At 50.1% G+C, this 17,863-nt stretch overlaps 2 protein-coding genes across 2 annotated transcripts; one reads left to right on the forward strand and one right to left on the reverse strand.

The window, feature by feature from the left end:
• Positions 1-179: 179 nt before the first annotated feature.
• On the reverse strand, positions 180-17,808 carry P4HTM (prolyl 4-hydroxylase, transmembrane; the record flags this gene model as incomplete). Its single annotated transcript, XM_082288503.1, has 9 exons — positions 17,553-17,808; positions 17,401-17,482; positions 7,851-8,041; positions 6,737-6,833; positions 4,559-4,721; positions 2,771-2,956; positions 2,259-2,349; positions 1,688-1,811; positions 180-409 (listed from the first exon to the last, which is right to left on the reverse strand). Exons 1-9 carry the CDS (start codon positions 17,799-17,801, stop codon positions 180-182), a joined length of 1,413 nt encoding a protein of 470 aa, XP_082144629.1. The 5' UTR covers positions 17,802-17,808.
• Positions 10,339-13,927, forward strand: LOC309577068 (secreted frizzled-related protein 5-like; the record flags this gene model as incomplete). Its single annotated transcript, XM_082288774.1, has 4 exons — positions 10,339-10,517; positions 11,266-11,438; positions 12,357-12,446; positions 13,590-13,927. 4 exons carry the CDS (start codon positions 10,339-10,341, stop codon positions 13,925-13,927), a joined length of 780 nt encoding a protein of 259 aa, XP_082144900.1.
• Positions 17,809-17,863: the final 55 nt, after the last annotated feature.

The following is a 17,863-nucleotide window of genomic DNA, read 5'->3' on the forward strand; positions in this document are numbered from 1 at the left end:
CGTTCATTGGCCGAATCCCGCGTGCCACCGCCCAGCCCGCCGCCCATTGGTCAGCCCCGCCCCCAGAGCACGCGGAGGGACGCCCGTGTCTCCACGCTTTATTGGCGCGCGACGCGGCCCCGCCCCCCCGCCCTGCGCGGGAAAAAGTCACGTGCGCGCGGCAGCACCACCCCCCGGCACTACAGCTCCAGGTGCACCCCGCTGTAGGCCTTGTCCACTGTCCACTCGCCCGGGGCTCCGGCCCCCGCCCCCGCCCCAGCCCCCGCAAAGCGCTCCATCTCCTGCTGGAACTGCTGCTGCCGCCGGCGGTTAGGGTCCACGTTGATCCAGTTGTTGGCGATCCACTTGGTGCCTTGGGTGACCAGGCAGCCCCCGTGCAGAGCGAAGTCGTCCAGCTCCCCCACCCAGCCTGCGGAGCAGAGCCCTGTTAGGCGGTGGCAAGGAGGGCAGGTACAGCTGGGACTGCACAGGGATATACAGCCAGCAAACACCAATGCCATCTCTCCTGCCTGCACTACCTGCTTGGATTTGAGCTCACATACATCTTAAAGGAGTTACTTTTCCGGGCACTCCCTCCATCTTGGGGCCATCTCACCCTAGCAGTTAAAAGGAGTTCATCAGGGCAGGCTTCCTAAGTGCAAAATGCCCATTGCCTCCATGTCTCCACTCACCACAAGTGGCTCTCACAATCCAGATCACAGCAGCTGTTTTTCTCAGCTCTTTTGGAAAAAGTAAGGCTGGCATGGAAGAGATGGTGCTGCCACTGGAAGGCCCATGGAAGCCAGAGGCTTGCAGCCATTTTAGAGATTGCATTTCAGCAGTTCTAAATGACCTGTTTACAATGATCCTATCATTTTTCTGTGGCAGACTTGCATCAGCAGCCACTTTCCATTTAGGAACAAATTGCTCATAAAACCACAACAGGGCTCTTCTCACAGGAGAGTGACAGTCTTGATATTATCACCCAACAGCCCAAACACTGGTCTTGTGACCTCAGTGGATTTTCTAGACATGGAAACATGGGCTGCTCTCAGGGGACTTGGGATGCTACACTCCTTCCTCCCACCACAGCTCAAAATCTGTCATGGAAACCCTCTGGAGCCATACTCACCAGCAGCCTTAAAAATTCATGTCGATTCCCAGCCTGTCAGGGAAAACCGCACTGCGCTTTGTGACAAAAACAGCCCCAAGGACACATCATGGGGCTGCAGCTGAGCTACAAAGCAGGCATTGGCCCCAAGCGTGGCATGGGGTGGCCCATGTGTCCCAGTGCTGCAGAGCTGATGGCCGTGCCTTTGTCTACCTCCCCTCCCCACCCCTTTGGGCAACACCACATCAGTGACACATTTTGAATTGCAGACCAAGTTCCAGCAGGAGTTTCAGCTCGCACAGCAGGATGAAAGGCAGCTGGTGATGGTGAGTGCAGCCAAGGTCTTTGTTTGCTAGCTAGTCCTGTCCCCCAAAGACATCAGGAGCCACTGACCTACTGCCTGTAAACAAAGGCCTTTCAGAGTCAGGAAGCTCCTACCCAGCTGGTGACAAGTAGACTCTACAGTTCCCACTAGCAGGCAGCTACCACCCTTTTTTTGGCTGTTCTCTGAGCTCCCAGCTGCAGCAAGGAGATGATGGCTGTCACCTACTGCAGTCCTACTCCTCCCAAGAGCCCAGTTTTGAAGTGAGCCGGTACCTTCTCCATCTGACAGGTAGTTGTACCAGAAGACAGCAGTGCCTTGCTGAGGTTTCACTCGCAAATTGCCCTTGTCACAGTTTTTCCGAGTATCTCGCAGGTCAATGTCATTCTGGATCAAAGACTGGAGAGAAACCATAGGGAAGATGTCACGAACACGGCTGGAACAAGGCACAAGCACTGGTACGACCCTGCCCCTCACCCTTGCCTGAGTGTCCCACAGGATGACTTAAGGTTGATGCAGGGGCTTTCATAACCCAACTGGAGCAGCCAGTTTCAAGCCCCTGGATGTTCATAACCTGTTTCTGAGCAGCTGCCATTTCTTAACACATTGCCTCACACCTCACACCTCTGAGCAGGGAAAGCTGAGCTGTCAAATCCCTGTGCCTCTTCCCTTGTCCTCAGAGCAAAAAGACTGTTAAGTGGAGCATGGTTTCCCCAAAGCTCTAGCTACAAATGCTACTGCACACCAACCTCATGTACCAGATCCCTCCTGCAGCAATAGTGAATAAAGACATTCAAAAAGGGACTCAGAATCCCCAGGGGTAACATGGAGGCGAGGTTCATTTACCGTCTCTTCGTATGTCCTGTTATCAGCGATAGGAAAGACTGTTTCACCTCCCCCAGTTACATTGTTCAGGTAGAACAGCACGGTCACATACCTGCAAGACAGAGGCTGTCAGGAGACACACCTGGAGCAGGAGGAGATGCACAGGGGTTGTCCATGCCCTGCCCCTCCACCATAAATACAGTGGCTCCTCCAAGACATCCCATGGCACATGATTTACACTGTCAGCTTTTCTCCAAGAGTTAACACAAGGACAGCAAAGAAAACCCCTACCCAGAGTAGTGAATGGGCTTGTAGGCTCTGCTGGGGATGGCCCACCCACTCCGCTTTACTTGTGTGGACCCACAGGATTTGCCCACCTCCCCTTTAAAACCTCTTCATGCCAGTGATGTCCTGAGCTGGTTTGTGAGCCCACAACCTGAGCACCGAGTCTCAGGTGAGATGAAGTGAAATGGCTCCACACCCCTTGAAAACCCTCCACACCCCTTGTCTAACGTGTTCAGGGCAGAGCTTACCGGCAGGAGGTCTCAAAGGGAGCACTTTCATTGGCAACAAGCTTCGTGTGGCTGCAGGCAGTCTCAGGGAACACGGGGCCACTGTCCATGTGGGCGTGGTAGTGCCCTCCTTGGTCGTACCGCACAACCTGGAGGGGCTCGCTGTGCTCTACGATCTCAGGGGGCAAGCGAGTCAGGCGCATTACCCTGGGGAAGAGCAGAGCAGGTGAGTGGAAAGCATCCTCACCCTGGTCAGCCACTACTCCCAAGCAGTGAATAAATCCAGAGAAAGAGAAGCCCCTTCCCCAAAAGACCGGAGAGACGGATGGGCTGCAGCGAGCATGCCAAGAGACAACCAGGTCCTTACAGATCTGTTGGACCATCAGCATCGGCTCAGAAAGCCCTCATCAAGGTTAAAGAAAAAACAGAACAAAACTGACGGAAGCATCTCCAGCTCTCAGGAAGACTTTGCTTGCTCAGCAAGATCCCTTCTGTGCGTGTCCCTGGAGCCTTCATGTGCCATCTCATCACTTCTCTGGACTCCTGCACACCACCTACAGACCTCAGGGACAGTTAGCAAAGCACAGGGCCCCTGCTGAGAGTGAATGAGAGACTAGCTCTAGGAATAGTCTTATCACCTAACTCACCTTTCCCTGTTGCCTTTTCAGCAGCCTCCCCCAGGGCAGAGGGGCACTGGAAGTGATCAAGGAGACTGGAGCCCTCCTGCTCTGGGATTTTTCCACTGCTACATCTGAGATCATCCCCAAGGCAAGCAGGTACGTCTTGAGACCTGCCAAAGAACACTCAGAGCTCTGAGAATCTGGACCAGTGAAGCCCTTGGGGCAGGTGCAAGGAGAATGTGGCACCCGGGCAGGATGGCAAAGCCCCTGCAGGCGCTGCCTGGTCCCAGGGAGGACTAACAGCCTCCTTCAGTGCTGTGTCTTCATGTCCTCCTGATAGTGACCAACTGGAAAGCGTACAAGCGGAATGCTGTGTGTGCTGGCTAGCTGGCATGGAGAAGGTGGCAGCCACAGTCTGCTCTAATCAAGGCAATATGCAACCCTATTTTCCTACTGGAATGCACTGCAGAAAAGGAGTGGCCAACAGCTGTTTTTCAGGCCTCAGGACAGGTTTTACCCATGTTCTGGGTGAGGACCAACACCACAAGAACAAGCGATTCTCCAGCCAATTATCTGAAACTCACCACAACTACATGATTTGGCCTTCATGCTGGGCTTCAGCTCTTCCCAGTATCAAATCTGAGACGAAGGGAAGGGTAAGAGGTTCTCCCATCTGCCATGAGCTGCCTTACAGTATGTGTGCTCGGAGGATTAAACTAACTTGGCTTATTTAAGGTGAAGTTTTGCTTTTTAAAAAGTCAGCTCTGAACAGCAAAGACAGATTTCAGTGAAATGCATGAGTAACTAAAGCAAATGACAGTAACTGCTGGCACCCAGACAGCATTGGAAATGGGCAGTTTCTCCCAGTAAGCTCAGTTACTAATTAGAATGAATGATTTCATATACTGCCAAATCTTCCTGGTTTTATAGGGCTGTTCCCAAAACTGAATGGAGATGCTGAAAGGTTCGATTTTTCTTTTTCCCTTTCCACGGGACAATACAAATTCTTGTTCTAATGAAAACCTCCTCTCTCCATTTTGTGTCTGTGTTCATTGCTCTTTATACTCCAAAGACTTTTCACACAATTAGGAAGTGTGAATATTAGCAAGTCTGCCACTGCCTCTCCCAGCACACAGGTGGTGCTTGTGCCTATCCAAACCCAACCTCCCCTCAGCTGCCTGGCCCTTACCTTTGCCGAATGGCTCTCATGACCCGGTGTGCCCCCTCGCCCTGGTACAGCCAGGTGTGCTGGCTGTTGCGAACCAAGTCACTCATCTTCACCTTCTGGCTTCCCATGTACTTGTGGAAATCACGGATATTCAACTGCTTGAACTCCTCCAAACTTAGCACACCTATGGGAACACAGGAAAAGCCACCTGACTCTGGCGCAGGTAATAGTTATTGTGTCCTGTACTTGGAGAAACACCAGCTAAGGGCACTGCCCAAACTGCCTTCCTCACAGTCAGGGTCCACTGTGTCCACCACAGGCTGCACCCCTTCTGCCCATGATTGTGGGCTCCAGCAATGCTCTCGCCTGCAGCAGAGGACACAGAGCAACCTGCCAAAGTGAACTGTGCAGGGTCAGAACTGGGACAGGAGAAACACCATTTTAAACTTTAAAAAGCTCCTAAAACACACAAATCAATACACCAAAAGAGAGAAACAGACACCAAAGTTCTGATATACACAAGAAAGTCTGTGCCACCCAATCTCTTGACACTTATTACTTAGATATTTAAATCAACATCTTTAAGGGCAGAGTGGGACACCTCAGACTACATTTTCTATATGACCTTGCAGGGTAATTAAGAAAAAGCCAAACCCAAACCAAGCAGTGCATTATCCTGCATTCATGTAATTGCAACACATAAATGAGGAATGCATGACAGCATGGTCTTGCATAAGTAGAAATAACAGAAAAGCAAGAGGTATAAAGCAGTTTCTTCTAAAACAGGTATTTCTTGTTTGCACTCAACTGGAATCAGCAAGGACTCTTGCCTTTGTCAGCTTCAGGAAACTCCTCACGTTTGCTGTTTCCCTGTTCTGGAGAAGGGAAGCCTTGCACAGGTCCCTGGGCACCAGCATGCAGTGTGCTGCCCTGGGCTGCCCAGCACACACCATGGGCTGGGAGAGGAGCTCATTCAGGCAGCAAAGCCAGTGCTGCTGGGAGCCAGCTCTGCTCCCTGGGCACCAGCACTCCCTGGCAGGAGGAGGGACCAGCCACAAGGGTCAGCCAGGGACAGTTCCTCAGGTGCAAGTGGTCAAGACCAAATGATCCACTGTTATTATTCCTACTGTCTCTCTGTCCCCACTTCCCCTTACTCCCCACAGTCTTTGATGACACAGTGCCACATCCAGGTTGTGACCTGGTCTCTCAGTGTCATGTACCAATCTAATAACAGAGGGAAGCAGCACTCTGGAAGCAAGGTCCTGCCAATAGCTCTTTAACAGGACCTTTCATTTGTTAATGTCCAGAATGGTGGAAAAGCCACTGAGGACTCAGTCATACCCCTGCCAAGAATGCCACCAGCCTGGAGGAGAGTGCCCTCCGGATATTTATGCATTCACACTGCTACTGCTTCAACTCCAAAGCAGCTCCTCCTGGGCAGCTCTCAATGCCAGGTCACTGGAAGAGTGTGCAGAGCCTGTGCATTCACTTAATTTGATTAGGAAATGGAGTGTTGCTTAATTGAGGCCACTCTAATTAGAGCAGCAGAGGTTAGAGTGTATGTCCGGACCAGCAGGAGCCCTTGGGAGATGGGGGGCAGGAGGGGCAGAAGTGGCCTCATGGAATACAGAGAGGTTCCAGCAGCAGAGAGGGGGGTCAGCGCCAAAGGCTGACTAATAAGATCACCCCCACCTCCACTTATTCCACTCTCCCCTCACAGTGACATGGGGCTCTTGGCCTGCTGCAAAAGTCTCCCTGAAAAGCGGGGTGGCATGCAATGTGTGTCTGAACATCTGCATCCCAGGTAACAAGAGCTCTATAGTCAAAACCTGAGCAGTCTCTCAGACCAGGGGAGCAGAAGCACAGCCCTAAGACCCTGTTACAGCAGGGCACGAACCAAGGCAGGTCTGACAGGGAAGAGGGAATGCAGAGTTGGGGTCTGGTCCTGCTCCAGCAAGATCCAAGCCCAGGCAGTGGGACCACTTAGCTGCTAGAGTGGTGATGCAGGGGCAGGAGTGCTGCAGTAAGAGGGTTACACTGCATTTACTTTCCTGAGGTCTCTAAAGTGTTACTTCCCTTAGAAGAATTCAGCTAGAGAAACAGGCCTGGGCAGGGACATGGCTTATGCTCTCCCCCACATGGCTGTGCAAGGTGTCCAAGGTGCTGAGGGTGAAGGGATTTCCATGGAGCTGCTCTTACCATTCCCATCAGGATCAGCTTTGACTGCTGTGTACATCTCACGGATGTTTTCGGGGGTCATCCACCTGCCATTCCCTAGGCGGGTATGGGTCAACACCTGGAATTCATAAATTGATTAAAAAAAGGCACTGGTTCCTTGCACTCCTGAGACCCTACAGATTCCCTGCATGAGGCCTGGTGGGATCTCCTCCACAGCACATCAGCCAGACAGGCAGCAGCACATCTCTGCAGGAAGACGACTGCAGTGAGTATCATCTGGCAGCCACACACAGAGTGTGGCTGATGAGTGCTGTTATTTCCAGTTTAGGTCATGGCAAATGACTGCTGGGACTTGGTTAACCAGCCCTGAGGTGGAGAGAGCACAGCTCTTTCTCTTGAAGGGAAAGTAAAGCTATTGATAAAAGTGAATGCTTTCACTTGTCCAAAGTAAGGGCTTGGAACAAAATTCTTCCCTTCAACATGTACAGAGAGATGCAGAAGCCTGAAGAGCTCTCAGCAGGCTCTGACCTTCAGAGAAAGCAGCCTTGCCCTGGGCTGTCACTGGCACAGCTCCCCATACTCCACAGCACTCATGGTGCACAGGATAGTTCAGACTCCTGGTTTCACTTGAAATGGGAGCCTGAGGAGGGACACACTTGAACTGCCAGGACTTGCCCTGATGCACCCTGCCATACAGGGCAAGGGTGCTGAAGAGCTGTGGACAAGGTGCTCATTATCCCCCTCAGCTCATCAATAGGTGTGGCTTTGTGAATTCACAGAGTAAATTCCCCACAGGCTGCACAAAGCAGGGCCGATGTGACAAACTCACTTCCCAAGACACACAGCAAGAGGCAACCCACAGCACAGAAACATTTAATCCAGCATATTCAAAACACACATGTCCTGCCAAGGACTGCTGCTGCCTCCCAATAGCATGACAACTACTGCACATTGCCCCAGAAACTCCCATTCTGAAGGCCAGCACAAGTTCTGAGACCTAAAATTAAGCTAATTGTGATTGGTATATCCTGGGGTCTGGCCCCACCCAAGCACATGAGTAACCAAGAGAGCATCTGATGAGGGGATGTGCCAGAGGGTCCCCAGCAAACCTCCCCCAGTCTGTCCCACACTCTACCTCTTTGAGCTGCAGCTGCCCATCCTGATTGTGATCCAGCAGATTGAAAATGTCCATCTGGCTGATTTCGATCATTTCCATGGCTTCCTCATAGTCCTCTGTTGGTAGGATCTGGCTCTTCTGCAGCCCCTTCAGCTTTGCCAGATGGACAATGAGCTTGCACTCCTCCTCTGTCAGGAAGTCAGGAATTTCTGCAGCAAAAGTGTCAGCAGTAACAGAGACTGAGGAACTGTTACAGTGGGATCCCATGCTGGTGGCAGGAGACTCAGGGAAAAAACCAAAAGAGGTAGGGGGGAAATTTAGGAACTGGCTAAGTTTGGGACATTCAAAAACACCCACCCTTCTACCAGAAGGGCTCTCAAAGAGCATACACCACACACCTGAGCTGCTGGAGGCAGGTATTTTTATAGCAGCAGTTCCTAAATGTTTGGATCCTGGGGTCAAGCCCTTAAACTCTCTCACAGATACCACAATGGACAAAGGAGTGAACAAACACGTGCATATCACTGCATATTACCATTTCAAAGGTGCCATGTGGATCACAGTCTGGGAACTGCTGCTTTACTGGAAGGGAGGCCAAAAATCTTTACAGTGGGCAGTGGTGATGGCCAGGGTTTCAGACTTCCTTGCTCTCATGTGGAGAGGACGACACTTTGCACTGGCACTTTGCACAAAACCAAATCCCTTTCAGGGGAGCATGGCACAGTGCTCTACTGTGAAACTCAAACAGAAAGGAGAAAAATTCTAACTTACTCCCTCTCATTCTCTTGATCCCCCACTAAAAATGCTCTTCAAATGTAATATTAAAGAGGAAGATACTGGACAGGGAGGATGCCAGTCTCCACACCCAGGTACCTCCAGCTTTCCTTTGCAGCATCAACCCAGTCGCAATCAGGCAATTGCACAATCCCAAGCAAATTGAAGTGCAGAGAAATACACTGCTGACCATGAGGCTAGGAGATTTTTAGCTGCATGGTACATGGGCCATGCACTTGGAAAGCACTGGCAAGGTTCCATCCCAGAGCACAGTTCGACTGTGGCCCAGGAAGTTGAGAGGATCCTCCTGGCTGGTGTCTGCCACAGCGAGGGTGACCTTGTTACCAGCTGCTGAGACTTTTGAAAAGGGAAAGAAAAACCACCAATGCAGGACAGGTTAAGTGCTCCTAGACCCAAGGTCCCGCTCTCCAAATTGCAGCTCCCTAGAGCTCCTGCAGGTATGTGCCAAGGACACATTATAGATCAACTACAGCAGCCATCCTCAAATGGAGGGAAAAAATTAATTACTTTCATGACCTGAAATCAACCCTATCAGCTCAAGCTGTCAATAAGCAGTTGGCTTCCTGCTAAGCACAGACCAGAACTAGCCCTGTAGAAAATGAGCTGTTCCTGAGAAGCCCCAGGAACACAATGCAGCCAGCTGTATCCGTAACACGCTCCAAGGAAACAATTTCCGCCACAGGCAGCACAGGGTCCTTGTGCCAGAGGATGCTTCAGAGCTGGAGCTTCTACTGACCAGTTAGAACCTCATGGCACAGCACCAGGTCCAAATGAACCGTGTGCACTGGCAACCAGCACCCCCAGTATTTCCACTTCCCCAAACTGGGCTACAATAATGATGGCTTATGCTTATGGAATCTTAATTATGTGCTGGAGGAAGGACAATTCCACTCTTCAGTGGTAGCGACGGGATTTCAGAATGAAGTAGGAATTCTGTTAACTGGAAAGTGTGTAGTCATGCAGGTTGCAAGGTGAGGGGGTTTCCAGCTGAGTGCTGCCAATCCTGTCTGCAAACAACCTGGCTCCACAGCTGCAAATTAGTTCCTCTCTGCCCTCAGCTCTCTTAAACAGTTAACTTCTGGCTGTGAGACCATCCTATCTCCCTGCCTGCTCAACAATAGATCCAGCTAAACAAATGCCTCCTAATTGACTTTAAGCAACACTTGATTGCTTTTACAAAAAACAAAAGAGAGGAAAACATTAGGGTTTATGAAATAATGACTAATCCTGGAGCAAGAGAAAGGGGATGGGTTGGAGCACTGGTGTCAAACAGAGATTCAATCTTGGCTGAAAGAGCCCCAAGACACATGGGCCAAGTCATTCATCCCTCCCCAACTGCCCTCATTTCCACACCTGCTGATCTAAGCCAAACCCCTGCTAAAATACAAACAATCAGGGCCGCTGGCAAATGAAAACTGGAGCATTGTCTTCCCCATGAGGGCTCTGAAAGGGCCGCACTTAATGAGGATGGATTGACAAAGAGGTGGCTCGTAGGCTATAAAAGGCATCCCACAGTCAGGAGCAGCTCAGTCCGGGGTGTGCTGTTGGTTCACTCGCTCCAAGCATGGTCACATCCCACCGCAGGCACCCCTCCAGGTTGGGTGGCCCATGGCTGCTGGGTCTCCTGGCACGGCTGCTGCTCTGGGGCTCTCTGGGCGCTTGGGCGAGCTACCTGAGGAGATCCTCCAGCTGCATGCCCATCCCACACCGCATGGCCTTGTGTTACGATATCGGCTACTCCGAGATGAGGATTCCCAACCTGCTGGAGCATGAGACCATGACAGAAGTCATCCAGCAGTCTTCCAGCTGGCTGCCCTTGCTGGCCAGGGAGTGCCACCCAGACGCTAGGATTTTTCTCTGCTCCCTCTTTGCACCGATCTGCTTGGACAGGTAAGATGCTTTTACAAGTTACTTCAGCTGTAACAGTTAACTCCCCACAGGAGCACAACTACATGTGCCTCCTGAGAGAAAATGCATTCGATGTGATCCGTGCAGTCCCCAAGAAGCAGTGCTGCTGCTCTTGGCAAGGGGCAATTGGATTACTCAACAGTGAACATCCCTCTGAAGGCGAAACATGAGCATTTCATATCACAGGAGCAGAAATATGTTCCCTCCTCGGGATTCTTCAGCTCTCTCACCCCAGGCACTGCTGCCACATGACCTGGCTCCCCCCTCATACACTGCAGTAGCTGCTGTCACACACCAGCTTCACCTCCCACCTCCGGTGCAGAGGGACCCCAGCTCCTGCCCCAAACACATGGTTTCTCAGTTTCCCAACTGTTCCAGCAGTAGAAACAAATCCCCAGTTTTGAGGTGCAGGTCTCAAAGTAGAGGTGCTAAGGAAATTTGGTGTGTAATCAGGCACCTGCAAAGATAAGCAGCCTTTGCACAACTAGAGAAGTTCCCTAAGGAGGTGAAGGGCTTCTGGCAGCTGCCTTGTGTTGAACAGCCTTATCCCTCCTGCCCTCAGAAATTCCTTGCTTGCTTCCTGGACATGAACGTTCAAAAAAAAATCCAAGATCCCAAAATTGCCTGCTAACCCTTTAACACAGCCCTGTGCAGCAGTGGTGTTGCCAGGGCTCGACCCTCAGCCTCCTGCCAGGCACACGGAGGTGCTGACAGCTCATCCCCTCCCCAGGCTCATCTATCCCTGCCGCAGCCTCTGCGAAGCCGTCAAGAGAAGCTGCGCGCCCGTCATGGCTTGTTACGGCTACCCCTGGCCTGAAATCCTGAATTGCAACAAGTTCCCTGCAGATCATGAACTGTGCATCGCAGCAGTCTCCATGGATGAAAATTCCTCAAGCAGGAGAAGTAAGAGGTTTTGTCTTCATGTATTTTCCCATATGTAACACTGAAAGCTCAAAAGGATGATCCTACAACTTGTTTCTATTCTGCATATTTCTGGTTTAAGCTGTATTTAAAAAAAAAAATTACAAATTCTAGTTTTGTTCTGTCTGGGAACTGTGTCTAGAAAATTAGCATAACATTGACCGTGGCTTGTTCCTCTCTCAGCTGTATTCATTAGCTCCCTGGGTGCCATCAGACCCTGCAGGGTTTGGGGTAGGGGGAAGGAAAGGCTGCAAAGCCTCCAGCCCAGGCACAGTGGGAGAGCTCATGGAGTGCAGACTCCCAGCAGCGAGACGTGCTTCCAGTGGAGCTACAGAGCTGCAGCCCTGATCTTTCAGCTCTGTCTAGGGCTTAAAAATATGCAAAAAGAAATGTTTTGCAAGCCTTCTCTTTAAACATTAGAAACACCATGAAGGGACATGAGCCTCTGCAGACATGAGTTACACCAGGAAAAAGTCTGTCTGAAGGACTAAATTAACACCCAGATACTGATGAATACTAGGGGAGATTCAAGAGCAGTTAAGGGAAGAACAGATATTTCAACAATATCATTTCAGCATCACTGAATGGAGTCTGGCCATACCACTGGTTTTGCTGTTTCATCCAAATTAGGAGATCTTCACTAAGCATTTTCACTGCTGCTTTAACATGCAGCAACGCGCACAAGCCTGAACAAAGCACAAGCAGTGTCTGCCCCAGTCACAGGAAGGAGAGTTTTAACATTTCCCACCCTGCCTGTCTGTGCTATCTTTCCAGGGCCTGGGTAGCTCAGGAAGAAGCATCACTAAGAAACAGCAAACCACCACTTGTAGATCTCAAAATTTCATTGTGCCTTTTCTAGTGTAGCTTGACAAGGGTGTTATAACCTAATTTCTGCTGCAGCAGTGCCCCGAGCCAGCTGCAAGGACTGCGAGCTTGAGGAGGCCAGCACTGCCAGGGAGATCCTGGAAAGCCTCTGTGCCAATGATTTTGGTGAGTACCCTCCTTCTCCTCTCAATTGGTGCCATTCCCTGCAGCAGCCAAACAGTGTCATGGACAGAAAATAGCTTTGCCATAACATATTGACTTGGAGAAACTGAAGCTTTTACAGCAGATACCACGGATTTTCAGTTTCCACCTTACCTGTGAGGTAGCAGGAGGGCCTAGCTCCTGGCAGCACTGAAAGTGAAGACCTGCTTTATTTCTGTGGGCTCTGATTTGGTTTTGGTCTGTGACTGCTAAAAACAAGCAGTACTCTGGTTTTCCCTTGCATACAAACATTTCAATCAATGCCTATAAGAATCTTTAGCAATGCCAGCTATTTCAAACTTTAATACTGTTGTTCTAGTATTGTGACTCTCCCTCTCCTAGCCCAAGCAAGTCGCAGCACTGGCTCTGCTCAATCAGCTGGCAGAAGTTTTCAAGCAACCGTCCTGAATTCAGGCATATAAATAGAAAAATAAAAAAGATTTTTCAATAAAAGCAAAAAGGTTACAAATCCTGAGCAGCTGTCAGTCACGTCACTTCCTGAAATCCCTGCTCAGAGAAAAGTAATTCGCAGAAGACCAGGACTTTGATGCATCTGCTTGCTTGTGCCCATGATTCCTCCAGGGTTTCTGGAGTGGTGCTGATACATCTTTGCCACTCTTATGAGGGAAATGGATTGAGGGAGAAGGAGGTCTTTTCTCCCAAGTAACAAGGACAAGAGGAAATCGCTTCAAGTTGCAACGAAGAGGTTCAGATTGGGTAATACGAAAAATTTCTGTACCATAAGAATTATCAAGCACTGGAACAGGCGTGGGGTTGAGTCACCTGAAGGTATTTGAAAGACATGTAGATGTGGCAGTTGAGGACATGGTTTGATGGTGAACTGGGCAGTGCTAGGTCAGTGGTTGAACTTGATCTTTGAGGTATTTTCCAACCTAAATAATTCTGTGATTCTAAGAACAGTGTTCACTACTGGAAACTAACCTCAAATGAGAACTTTTACAAGTTCACTGCAATTACAAAAGCTCGGACAGATACTTCCCCACATTACAGAGACAGCAGAGAAGCCTTGGGCTGGCTCTATGTGTTGAATTGGTGAGAGCTATGAAGAGTAAACAGAACTCACAGCTCTTTTTCCATCCCCTGCAGCAGTGAAAATCCGAATCCTGAGGAAGAACACCACCACCACCACCATCTCGGACTTCGATCTGGACTCCTCCAAGCTGGAGGTGCTGAAGCATGGCCCGCTCCTCAGAACTGAAATCCCTGCCAGGCTCCAGCAGTGGCTGGACATAGATGCCACCTGTGCCCACAACATCATGCGAGGCACTCATGCAGGGGTCTTTGTTGTAAGTGGTGAAGTACAGAATGACAAAGTGGTGGTGAACAAGGCCTATGCCTGGCAGAAGAGGAACAGGAACCTGCACCAGGCGGTGCGGAGGTGGAAACATCACCGCTGCCCCGAACAGGCGGGACGGAAGGTCTGAAAAATCTCAATTCCAGCAACAAGAAACTGCTCCCTTCCCTATGGCTAGAAAACTCCTTTCCCTGGCAGGTGGTGTTTTGGAGATGTACAGTTGTATTTCTAGGTGATTTGAAGCAGTCATAGTGCACAGATAGGGCTTCACTACAGATCCTGTTTTACCAAGACAGAGCTTAAGGATGCAGGTTTAACATGTTCCTCTCACAAGGCTCTGTAGATCCTGGATGTGCAATGTTCAGCTTTGTGTAGGATCCAACATCACAACAAAACTTAACTATGCAGGTGAGGACAAACTAGAAGAAACCTTTAATAACAGTTCCTTCTAGCTCTCATTATCAGAACTGGTATTTCAGATTCATTATTTGACCCTGAGACACTGATGCGGTCCAAGTGCCTGCTTGCTTTCTGTCCAGAGATTACATGAAAGTCTCCCTGACTGCGAAGTAATACTTTTTATGTAATGGAGCAAATACTTTACTCTTGAACAGTCTGAGGTAAATTAACCAGGAGAAGAACCCACCCTGGCTATGCCCAGCCCCTTAGAAACTACACGCTGAACTCTGCTCTTGAGTCAGGCTGTCCCTTCAGCTTCCTGTGCTGAGAGTTGATGAGCATCCACACAGGCAAAAGGAAACAGCCATTCTCAAGCAGGAAAGGCACAGAGCAGATAGCTGAGGGTTTCTGCGTAACAGGGAAAACTATTTTTCCACATCAGAAATTCAGTGTGGATCAGAAGATTCTGGTAACTGGGGATATCACAAGAATGTTGAGAAAAGCAGAGCATGAGTGAGACATCAGCTGTTCAAAGCTCTGCTTTGGTGTGAGCAACAGCTTTGCTTGGGACTGGGAGGTGAGTCCCAGCCGCAGCACAGTAGGATATTGCAGTTCTGATATGGGAGCAGGGGAGAAACCCTCCACAGCTGCCTGGCCTTCCACCTGTACACAGGGAAGAGAGAAGATATGGGAAAACTCAGTCTCACCAAGTTCTCTGCAGCTCACTCTCTCACCCAAGCAGGACTGTCACTCCCTGCAGGGGTACGCACTGTGCCCCAGACCACAGAGCAGAAAACAGCAAATCCCCAAATGAGAAAACAAATCGGATTTCTACTGCCTAACAAAGCACTGTCCATGGAAAGTTTTCCATATTGGCTTAAACCTGTGGCTGAAATAAAAGAAAACAAGGGGAAAAAACAGCCTTTGGGAGGAATGCTTTCTGCCTTGTTGGTGATGCCTGTGCACAGACCGCTGCAGGCTGCTGGAGACACATCAGTCTGCTGGAGACATATTGCCTCCCCGTGCTCACAAGGCACACCAACAACCCACGCTGTGAGCTCCTCCTCACACTGGTGTGGGCTGAAACAAGCGCTCAGACACACTGCAATTCAGCTGTGCCCTGACATTTGTGCAGTGATTACTTTTCTTCCCTGAGGCTCAGAAGAAAAACACAGCGAATTTTCCTATTTTTATTCCTCCCCACTGTCTTGTCTTAAAAACTGCTGCCCAATCCACAGAATCTGCTGTCAGGTGGTCCCTGCAATGGCAATATCTTCTGAACAGACTGCGTTTGTAAAACAGAACACATAAAAGCTCTGAAGGTTGAAAAGGCTTTGTCTGATTTTTTCCATTAGTAGGGCTATTTGGTTACTAGTGTTTCCCAACTGAAAATCCACAGATGGTCTGACTTACAAGCTTTAGAAAAGAGGCCTTGTAGCCAGAGGGCGGAAAAAATAGGGCAGGGTTTTTTTCATAGCTCCATAAAATACACTTGGGTTTCATGCAGATGTGACTTAGCCACACTTAAAAAACAAACCTAAAGTTCCCCTACGATGTCCAGCCCATGCTCTGAAGCCCAGAGAACACATTAAATCATTTATGAGTGCCTGCTCCTGTGGTCCCACTGCAGCCTGCTCTGCTGAAAGCAAAGATGATAGACCAGGCACTGTTTCCTTAAATTCTCTTGTATGCTGCAGCACCTCGTGTTAAATCCCCAGAAACTCAAGAGTCTTTGCTAAGGACTTCTGTATTTACCAAACACAACCAAGTTAAATACACACTTCCACTAATTTAAGCAACAGAGATGCAATGCATTAGTTTTTTTAAACCAGTTGAATTAGATTGGTACTGCTTGCATAGATAGAGAAGTCTCTGGAAGTCTTTTAAAGTCAGAGCTGGCTCCTGGCAGGTTTATCCGGGAGATAAGAATTGTCTTGCAACTTGCAGTTTCTAAATAAGGGACTCCTTATCAGAGGACAAAGGAGAACAGACTTGTGGCATCCCAAATGGTGAATGTTTGTCACAGTCTGTGATGGCATCCTTAGGGAGCAAAGCTTCCCTCAAAACCAATGGAGGTGCTGGAACAAGAAGCTAAAACCTGCAGGATTACTGCTGCTAAGACAAACCTGCCTTTTATCATCCTCAGCACCTTCCTTGCAGGCCAGGACCAACTGTTTCACTTCAGTGGAACTGAAAAGGCTGGGAAAAAGGAGACAGGGGTTTTCCTGAGTGAAAACCAGAGCAATTGCCTCGACCGTGGTTCTGGTAATGATATCAGTTTTGTGATGCTGTGGGGTTTTATCAGATCCAGGTTGGTGTGTCTGTTTAGTGAATGTCAGAAATCCACTAAGAAATTCATGGTGAGGTTTTCAGTGTGTATGATCTACTTGGAAACAGAAAAAAACCCCCTCTATTTATATTATTGAAAAAGCATCTGAAAGATTCTCTACTTTCTTTTCAGAAAGAACAGGTTTTCTCTGACTTTGCAGTAGTAGTAATTTTGTAATGATTGATCCCCCCCAAATTATTACATTATCAGTGGATTTCCAGAACACAGAGTTCAATTAGTGAGACTTGACCAGTGACAGCAAAACCTCACAGAAAGGTAAAGAAGATTTAAAAATATCAAAAAGGCAGATGTGTGGTGGTGTATGAGAGAAGCCAAAAATAAAGACAAATCTAGAACAGAACATGAAATGGTGGAAGACTTAAAATCTACCAATTCTCCTGTTACTCGTTTCCTCAGTGCTGAAGCACCAACACTAAATTGCTTTTTCATAATTTATTAACAAAAGTTTGGGTATCTCTTGTCCTTTCCTTACATTGAGCATCTTCTTCATGCTTCTTGCCAGTGATCTGCTGTCTATTCCTAGTATTTCACAGAGAATCTGAAAAACCTGGAAAGGTTAATCTTCCACATTCTTCAAAGTGAGCCATCCAGAATAAGTAACCTCTGCGAATTTTACATCAAAATACCTTAAACGATACCACACTCTTTCTAACGCAGCCCCAGGGAGCAGCAGCACAGGGAGGTGATGCCAACACGCGGGAAGTCATCTTCCCCCGAGTGGGTGTTAAGACAGCGGCGGGTGTCAGACAGACACGCACACACACACACCCCGCTCCGCCGTCAGGACGGAAATCCCCCCGCTACCGGCGTGCCCGGGCCCGGCAGCAGCTGCCCCCGGCGGGGCCGGTACTCACCGAACAGGAGCGGCTTGAGGCTGAGGGTGCGCACGGCGTGGGCCCTGCCGGGCACCAGCTCCACCCGCTGCGTGTGGCCCACCTGCGGGGAGAGCAGCGGTCAGCGGTCAGCAGCCAGCGGCCCCGGCCCCAGCCCCCGGTTGCGGCCTTGCCTTGATGCCCTCGAGGCGCGGGAGGGCGCGGGCGGGCGGCGGCGGCGGCGGCGGGGGGGCGGCGGGCGGCCCGCCGGGCTCGCCGGCGCTGAGGTGCACGAAGAGCAGCAGCCCCAGGACGTTGAGGACGTAGAGATGCGCGAAGACCATGAGGACGAGGAAGTAGGGGCGGGAGCAGACGGGCCGCGGGCGGCCCCCCGGCGGGCCGGGCAGCGGGGGCCCCTCGGCCCGCGCCTCCGCCGCCGCCATCGCCCCGGCCCGCCCGGCCCCGCGTCACCACGGCAACGGCCCGGCGGGCGCTGCGTCACTGC

The sequence above is a fragment of the Coloeus monedula genome, assembly GCF_965178545.1.
Source record: "Coloeus monedula genome assembly, chromosome: 11".
NCBI lineage: Eukaryota > Metazoa > Chordata > Aves > Passeriformes > Corvidae > Coloeus > Coloeus monedula.